This window comes from Vespa velutina, chromosome 8 (genome assembly GCF_912470025.1).
Source record: "Vespa velutina chromosome 8, iVesVel2.1, whole genome shotgun sequence".
Taxonomy (NCBI): Eukaryota; Metazoa; Arthropoda; class Insecta; order Hymenoptera; family Vespidae; genus Vespa; species Vespa velutina.
In genome coordinates, this window is record NC_062195.1 from 141,566 (window position 1) to 150,842 (window position 9,277).

At 36.2% G+C, this 9,277-nt stretch overlaps 2 protein-coding genes across 6 annotated transcripts; one reads left to right on the forward strand and one right to left on the reverse strand.

Annotated features, from left to right (window-relative positions):
- The first annotated feature begins 1,564 nt into the window (after positions 1–1,564).
- LOC124950946 (nonsense-mediated mRNA decay factor SMG8) lies at positions 1,565–6,786 on the forward strand. The gene is made up of 15 exons (XM_047498536.1): positions 1,565–2,262; positions 2,326–2,470; positions 2,595–2,869; positions 2,985–3,221; positions 3,366–3,559; positions 3,646–3,749; positions 3,900–4,093; positions 4,210–4,449; positions 4,591–4,794; positions 4,885–5,003; positions 5,117–5,272; positions 5,365–5,575; positions 5,697–6,008; positions 6,091–6,270; positions 6,363–6,786. The coding sequence occupies exons 1-15, from the start codon at positions 2,210–2,212 to the stop codon at positions 6,481–6,483; spliced, it is 2,745 nt and encodes a 914-aa protein (XP_047354492.1). The 5' UTR covers positions 1,565–2,209; the 3' UTR covers positions 6,484–6,786.
- LOC124950973 (quinone oxidoreductase-like protein 2) lies at positions 6,606–9,251 on the reverse strand. 5 transcript variants are annotated; one of them, XM_047498607.1, is made up of 9 exons: positions 9,086–9,251; positions 8,709–8,971; positions 8,323–8,556; positions 8,058–8,249; positions 7,800–7,981; positions 7,610–7,701; positions 7,412–7,532; positions 6,958–7,087; positions 6,606–6,859 (listed from the first exon to the last, which is right to left on the reverse strand). In XM_047498607.1, the coding sequence occupies exons 2-9, from the start codon at positions 8,955–8,957 to the stop codon at positions 6,803–6,805; spliced, it is 1,257 nt and encodes a 418-aa protein (XP_047354563.1). In that variant the 5' UTR covers positions 8,958–8,971; positions 9,086–9,251; the 3' UTR covers positions 6,606–6,802. The 5 variants fall into 5 exon arrangements, with proteins under 5 accessions (XP_047354563.1, XP_047354562.1, XP_047354565.1 ...); XM_047498606.1 differs by having other exon boundaries at positions 7,412–7,541; positions 9,086–9,250; XM_047498609.1 differs by lacking the exon at positions 7,610–7,701 and having other exon boundaries at positions 7,412–7,555.
- Positions 9,252–9,277: the final 26 nt, after the last annotated feature.

Here is a 9,277-nt window from a genome sequence, read left to right on the forward strand (position 1 = left end):
CTCGTGTACATTTCTCCGCGTTTATCCAAGGATTCCGGCGCGTAGAATTCCTTTTTCTGGTCGTTCGATCGATCCCTTCGATCGCATCCGAACGGACAGAATAATTTCGTTTTCTAGACCAAGGGCTTTTCTACGATGACACTCCTCGTTCTATATGAGAATAAATCCAAACTCGAGTCTTTAAATCTTTCCTTCGATCTAGCTGTATTTTACGAATCCTTTCTGTCTTTCTCGAGTGTCTTAACATTCGACAAGGGTTTCTATCCTCCCTCGAAAAGGAGAATCACAATCAGAGGTCAATTGTCGCGCGTTGATTGCGAGAGACTGCTCGTCGACGCACCAGAAAACGTCCTGGAGGACTGTGGCAAAGATTAGAGGCAGAGATTGGTCGGCTTTGTAAATGGCAGCGTTATGTATCTCTTACGATTAAGATTACGCTTAAGGAAATCGATCTACCTGCTACGAACGTTGTACCGAGAACCGATAAATATTTTTTCTTCCGTTTTTATCTTTTATATTATATTTCCCAGTTTACGTTATGTATTCACATACCCATACTTGAATGTTTTAGTCCATCTCGGTTATGAAAAACGGATAAAGAGATTCCGTTCGATTCGCGAATATAAAATAAAAGGGAAGAAAATATAAATGACATACGGTAATGGCATTATATGTATGTTTCAAGACAACAGGTGTACGATTCCAAAGGGAAGAAAAAAATTGCAATTCTAACGCGTGATAACTATGACGAGGTGACGATTTGAATGAATGCCAGACGGCGGCTTTTACACTCCTTTTTCAATTCCTTCCTTTCATACCAATATATCGTAAGCCTTCGAAAAGCAACAAGGGTTGTTACTCTCGAGCCCAGCATTACCACGGCGAAGCGTTCGTGCGTGACCGACCGGGTTTACTTGTGCGCGGCCCAACTCGCATCGATTCCCGATCTATCGTTGTAGATCGTAGATCGAAGCCATCGTTCATTTTGCTTTTTCGAAGAAATCTATTTAGATTTCTCGCGAAGCCCATGGACCTCGTTTGATTATCCCTCCTTATGGAGCGCGATCGTATACGCGAATATTCCTGTAATGTACGTAAATCGATCTTCGCGAAACGGGCCAAAGGGGTGTGCGCGGCTTCGCATGCGAACCGACGTACTACGAAATACTACGTTCTGTGATGCGGTGCAATTAAGCCCGCGCCACCCCGTACCACCGTAAGCCCTTCCGCGCCCTGCCCTCGGTCCGCGTTCTCTTTTACCGCCCCCTACCGTTCGTTTATTCATTCGCCCATTCATCGGAACACCGGCTTTAAAGTACGCTGCGAACCGATCGCGTCTAATCGATGCGCGCGCGCGCGCACGCGAATTATATTCTACATCTTCTTAAGAAATATCATATAATAGATATAAGAAAGGATCGTCACTTTACTTTTTTGTCCTTCTTTAGGGCCATCGCGACCTAATGAAAGAGTGTAGTTCGCTATCGGTACACCGGCGAGTACACGAGAGCTTATCTCCATTCGTTGAAATCCTACCGATTATTATTATCGTTGCAGTTATGGCCAAACTCGAAATTTCTCGAAATTTCTCCTCGCGTAACCTATACGAACGAGAAAATATCCTTTTCTCGTCATTATGCATTTATATAATTTAAGTAATAGGACCCCGTTAATGCGTTTCTCAACGAACCGATAGGCTACTTGTTGAATCACCGTTGCACATTCTTCGTGAAGAAAGACCCTCGGACGTAAAATGAGAAACGACAACATAGCTGCGTACCGTTACGATTATATATACACATCACCTTATGCAAGGTTACCATATGGCGATACCACACGAAAGTCTAACTTACCGTCGGTCGATATGGCACATATTCCCTTTACCTTTTGATGATATGCAATCGAAAACTAATCCTATATAGTACGTAACCCTAGATAATTTTTCGTAGCTCTTATTAACGCTCATCTCCTTCTCCGTCATGCGTATGTATATGTTATTTTTATCGATCCTCCCGTTTTCGATCACAATATTCGACATTTATTAATCGCAAGAGACGAAACATCTATGAGTCGTCGTATATTATCTGCAAATTAATTGCCGATTCAAAAGATTTAATATTATGATTAAAAGAGCTTCGAAATATCGATGAAAGAACGGGCGCGTCCCTAACCTAACGGTTTGCGTGCTTTCGTCTACAAGATTTGACGAATGAATAGAAAAATGCGACCACAAAAATTTACACTTCCAATTGACCCTGGCAGGTAAATCTAATATAAATTGTTTATAAAATAGGCTTTACGATACAACGCTTTATAACATTTTAGTTTTTCACACGCAAATAAAAAGGTCGTTATTGTGTCTGTATTTGGTAAATCCCAATATCGTATGAAAGGATGTAAAACGGATATGTTGAGTTCAATCCTCCAAGTGGACCTTTTGAATGAGCCGAATGTAGATGAAACATCAATGGTAATAATATTTTCTCCAATAAAATAAATTGACACGAATAATATACAATACCAAGAGATGATTTAAGATAATTGAATAAAGGTGCGTTGTAATAGAATATTTCAATGTGAAAGAAAAATTTCAGTGCGAAATCGAAGGATATCATAATGTTAAAGACAAAACCGTGTATCTACATTTACGGGGATTCTTGGATTCTCATACTCTTTTGACCGAATACGATAGATTCGTCGAAAGACAAGATTGCAAAGACTTTCTCAGCGTGTGGGCGCACATGAGATACAAATATTCTAGAGCTTTGCTAGTCTTATTTCATATATCTCACGTTATAATACTTACACATCCGACTCATACGTTTGATTACAGTTATATACATCTATTTCGTGCCATGGATATAGTAAGGTAAGATTACATCCTCCCCGCCGATATTATTACCAGAGACTAACAAAATTTAGATTAAACGTATAAACGTTAAAGCTCTGTTGGACCAACGAAAAATTATTTCCTTTTTCCATAGGCAAAAAATTTCTCCTCAGCTTTCGGACGTATTGAGTAGTATATCTGGTATACCAAAGGATTGGATATCGAATGCTAGACCTTGTTCTCCGAGGGTATTATTCTATTTTGAAAGTTGTCCCATACCTATGCTACTTCAGGATGCAGATAACGGAGGAAATATTAAAAAATTGGAACATTCCTTGGAAGATCAGATTTATCATGTATTGAGAAAAAATAGAATAGTCACGAATATAAGGTAAACAAGGATTGGCATTGTATTTACTTTCTTTTCTATTTTATTTATCTACCTATTTTTCCTCTTTCTCTCTTTTTTTTTTCTTTTTTTTTTTTTTTCTTTCTTTTTTTTCCTTTTCTTTTTTTGTGTTTTTTTTCTTTTTAGTTCAAACTCGCTATTTGCAATACCAGCGAATCAAGAATTTGTGTATGTACATAATGGTCCTACTGAATCTAGAGATATTTTAGGCTACATGATGAAAAAATTAATTCAAAGCTGTAAAGTTAGTTCTGGTGGTAATACGTCAAGAAGTCTCGCCAGTTTAGACACAAATCTTGAAACGGACGACACCGAGATTGGTGTATGATCTTTCTAATTTATTATTTGCCCACGCACATGTGCGCATAATGCGTTATAAGGGAAATAACCATTTGATTGATTTCAGAAACACGTTCGTTTAAATCGTTCCTCCAGCAACATATAAATCTTGCTTTTGGCAGAGGCTTCGACGACAACGTTGGTAGACATTCGGTACCGGCTTACTTCGAGGTTGCTACGAATTTTATATTGATCATAATGATCATATTTTGTTAAAGAGGACAAAACGAAAAAACAAAACAAAAAAAAAAAAAAAAGAAGAAAACAAACAAAAAAAAAAAGAAGAACAAAAAATGTTAATATTTACATATTTTTCAACAGATACCTACGTTATCGTTATTCTGCAATGTGGCAAACAAAATTTTGGAATACTTTATAAAAGGAATAGACAAAGAATTACTATCTTTACATAGTTTATTGGATACCGATGTTAAATTCAGTAAAAGTAGATGTAGTAAAGTACTCCCAAGAGCCTTACAAACTTATCAAGAGAACCTTCCGCAACATTACACAAGGTAATCACATTCGTAATAATGTATAAATCAAATGATTATAAATAGTTATGCGTGAAAGAAAGACTAAACCCAACTAAAAAGTAATTCTATACATAGAAACCCGGTGTTTTATTTAGAGCATATCATGAATCGAAATTGGCACATGCTATGGCAGTTTTTGAAATGCATGCACGAGGTCCACTGTTTGAAGAATTTAGTGAAAAATTGCAAGCAGAATGTGATAAACATTGGCGAACCGGACGACAAATGTGCGAGGTATTGTCATTAACTGGGAACCCATGCACAAATCCAATTCATAAAGGAGGGAGCGAAGGTGCTGGAGGTGGCGAACAACTTGAACCAGGAGGAGATAATAGGTAAAGCGTAAATTTATAATGCCTTCATTTCTTTTACCTTCCCTTTCTTACGCCTTCTTATATATATATATATATAATACTAGGTCTTTCATGTTATATTAAATGAATTGACGATTCCATCCAATTCGATCCAATTTACAGTGAATTACCGATCATGGAGCACTGCAGCGGAGTACGATATATATGTGCCTGTAATTGTGGAAGATGTCAAGGACCAAGGGAGGATCCTTTTGGCTTGCGACAGGCCAATTACGACTATTTTCAGATGTTAGCAAAGCAATGTGGCTGTGCACAATTGGAAAGTATACAATTTCCTATTTTTCAGCCCAGTACGCATAATTTCAGGTATAAATCGATAATGCATATGTTCTACCTATCAATAAATGATAATGATATGAAAATGGTCTCATAATATTATCTTTTATTTTCTTATAGAGCGGCACAATTATTTTCAGGAACAAAACGTAAAGATTCCCTTAGTAGGACTAATTTATCCACAACACCTCAAGGTCAGACGCAACCTTGCAGTCTTGGGGTGGAAAATACTTTAAATGGTAATTATGACAATGGTATAATATGAATTAAAATTTTTAAGGACGAAATTTTAATAAATTTCGACGAACATCTTTCAAGTTCTTTCTTTTTTCTTCTTATAATTTATTACAAGACGACATAACGGCGTATGAAAGTGGTGCACCCTCTCCATTGAAAAGTGATCCCACGGAAGAGGATGTTCCGAGATTGAGTAACAAAACGAGTCTTACTCCTAGCGACGGGCACAAAGTCGTTATAGAAGTTTCCGATGATGCAGAAAATACCAAAGGTAGTAGATAGTTTACTTTAGATGTGCATCTTTACTACGTACGTATAGAAATACATACACATATTATTGACAAACTATACGCGATATGTCAGAAAAGTCTTTGGTGAGACAACCATCAACGACGGAATATCTACCAGGGATGTTACATACGGAGTCTCCAGCTGGATTATTACCGCAATTTTCTAGCTGGTCTCTGGTTTGTCTTGGCCCAAGCAGTTTGTACTCGCATAATTTGGGCTTGCAACATCAGGCAGGCGTATTGCCAACTTCTGCATTTCTTTTGCCATGGGATGTGACAGTAAGGTTTGTGTTGGAAAGAAAAGAGAAAAAAAAAAGAAGAATATAACAAATTATTCCATTACGTTACGTTAATATATATATGAAAATAGTATTAAATGATGCATGAAAGATTTGATTTCATTAGATTAGAGCATCAAAAGGAAAGGGGATCTTTGTGGCCTACTATAAATGATCATGGAGTTCACGGGTATTGTCCACGTGGTAAAAATTTTCAAAATCTTAATACGATCCGAGGTAGAAAATCCAAAAGTGGGAAGGAATTTGTTGTTAAGATATTTGTTGGTGTCGAATACGAATGTCCGAGAGGCCATAGATTTATGGCATCTGCGCCTGACAAAGTTTTAAAGGCAACCGGTAATGGGATAGTAAAGGATAGCGGAAATAAAGTAACATCCAGTACCACAGATATGCCTCTTTACTTTCCATGTCCGTGCAGGTATATTGTATTTAACGTAAACAAACTTTATATTATAGACTTTAATCGATAATAAACGCAATGTATGTATGTATCTTTGCAGGCAGGCACAACCTTTGATAGCTCAACTTATGAGAATCCATGTGGTTACTCCAAAAGCACCGGTTCACGTTACATTAAATCCTCGAGTTCAACCGGGGCCTCCACCGTCTCCCATATTTGTAACCGGTTGTGAAGAACCGATCAAACTTTCGCAAAGTGCTTATTGGGTTCTGAGATTACCGTATCCTTCAAAAGCACTTACATTAAATTCTTTTCGACAGATATATTTATTATATATGTAATATAAACCTTAACCTGTTTATATGTACATAGTTATGTATATATGGGTGAGAAGGGCCCATATTTACCACCAAAGGAACCAGTACCACCTTCACATGGACGATTACTAGCTGGCATGTATGGTATCAGCGAAGTTGTGCCAGAAAAGAAATAAGATTTCTTAATAAATCATTTCTCAGAATATCCAACAATATTGAACAATTCTTCTACTAAATAGATTATCTTATAATAAAGGTAATTCGATGATACTAGGGATCGTGTAATAATTTACATGCGTTAATAACGAGTCATTTAATGTTATGCAATATCAGTATATGTCGGTTAATGTAAGTCCATTACAATAGACTAAGCGATCGTTGTACAACACTCTTTTATCGAATTAATACCAAAGCGATAAAAAATAAAACTTAATGAAGCGCATATAATATATAATGATAATATAAGATCTATTAGGATATTTATATAATTTATTTTCAAACCTCGGCTACATTAACTCTCTCTTCTTCTTTATTCTTAATATCTATAATGACCTGCAAATGAAACATTTTTAACGCCCTTTCTTATAACACCCACAAATATCTTTCATAAAAAACGAATAAGATGTGAAAAAATTTATTCAAGCACTCGCCTTTGCAGAAGTTCTTCCCTCGGAGGAAAAACGTAAAGCCTCGTTTACTTTGTACAGGCCAAAAGTCATAGAATGAATTGGAATAATGAGACCTTCTTCGTAAAAATCTAATACTTCATCTCCGGCTTGCCTATATATAATTGCACTGTAAGTTTTATTGCGCGCGCTTCCAACTTAATCGTTTCTTTCTTTTTTTTTTTTTCTTTTTTATGTACGTGTTTAAGAAAAAATGCTAATGCCATTATTGCATATGGAATGGTTAATTAATAAGGATACTTTTATTTATATCAGAGTCGCGATAAAGAATAAGCGTAGGTTTATATCTTCGATATAAAACGAATAAGATGTACTGCTACGCGATCTTTTCGACGAGCATTACGACGTCTTGAAAAGCTTAATATAGCAGGCAATGGGAATATATTTTATATAGAATCTGAAATAACATATAACTTGCCGATAGCTATCTGGATCCTTCTTTCTGTATTCATTGAGGTTAAAACCGGTGATACTGAAAGAGCCTGGTTCAATCTTCGATTGTACATCTTGCGTCTTAGTAGCAGCAGCGCCAGCAATTACTACGCGCCCTTCATGAGAGACGCTATAATAAACGATCTTATGCTCATAAATAAATATTAGATATTGAATTTTATACCTTCACGAGATAAATGATGTATCGCCACGGTAAAATTATCGTCGCGCAGTAAATTTTTCAATGATGTGCCGCTTTTATATATATCAGTGTAACTAAAATTATTCATTTTCTTTTCGATAAATGTGTTTTTGAAATAGCAATAACATTGGGAAAGAAGTATAACCATTGAAAATATCAGGGATATTTGTACCATTTTAAAACTTTCTTAAAATATTCACCGCCGTCTCCATCAAAAACAGCCTTAATGCCTTTATCGCCGGCAATTTCTTCTATGGACTTTAACAAGTCTCGTTCATTGTATGCCAAGGACGCAAATACACCCCTATTACGAACAAGAACGGCGTCGTCGTTATTGACACATATACCAATTACCTGGAGTTACAAATTATATATTTCATTTTACGGAAATCAATTGTGGAAGAGTAAAATGTTAGGGAATAAATATTACCTGCGATCTAAATACATTGGTTGCAAGATCAATAGTCGCCAGGCCTATACCGCTTAAGCCCACATTTACTAAAATCATATCATTTTCATCTATAGTCACTACTCTTTCCAATGCGATAAGGGCGCTCATATAATCGTTAAGAAGGCATACGGCATCCAACGATTTAACATTTGATGGTATTTTCCAGATATCCTTAAATGAAAAAATACGTTTATTAGATTGACATTATTGGATTAAAAATTTTCTTTCGACGATGCATACGTACGGTTACTTCTGCCACGCATTGTTCCGCAAAGCCTCCATATCGTTCTTTATTAAGTGCTATAACCTTGTCCCCAATTTTATAGCCTTTGTCTTGCGCATCCTTTCCTACGTAAACTAATTCACCGACTAGCTCATATCCAAGCGTAATAGGCAATTTTGGTTCGTAAACGTACAAGTTTTTACTCAATAATACATCAGAAGGATTTACAGTGCAGTAACGAACGTCTATAATAACCTATTGGAATAATGTAGGAAGCCTTTAAGAAATATGACACATGTGCGTGCGTGCGTGTGCGTGTGTGTGTGTGCGTGTGTGTGTGTGTACATATATACATATAATACGCGAAGAGAGTGTGAATAAGAAAACTTCGTGTGAAGGAGAATTACTTCGTTTGGTTGAGCCGTTTTCAATGATTCTAGATTTTGTATAATCAATGAATTATCGAACTTATTCAAGGTCGCTGCTTGAAATTTACCCGCTTCAGGAGCCGGAATATTAGTTTTGCAACTGTCATCGGTTGGTTTTTCTCTAGTAAGAGTTTCATTAGTTCTTACACTAAAACTTTGGCTCATTAAACTTTTCCAATAATTTTTAGGCACGCGAGAGTAAAATACTCGTTGAATCGTGATGGACATTCTTGAAATAGCTTCTATATAAGATAAAAGAAAACGAGAAAATGTCAGAAATATAACCTAAAAAAGCGTAATCTAAAAATTAAAAAATTTAATTTCCCGATTCATATATATATATACATATATCTCACTTTAATAAATAATCGCCCCGTATTATTATTACGGTGGGGAGGGGGGGGGCGGCTGCGAATATATAAATAATAAATGGTTAATTTCTTTTTTCTTTCTCACATATAACCGCACGTATTAGATGTTATTCCATTTAAACGTAAACATACTCGATCTACTCGCCATCTGACGGAGAAAAACTACATTTTTAAAAT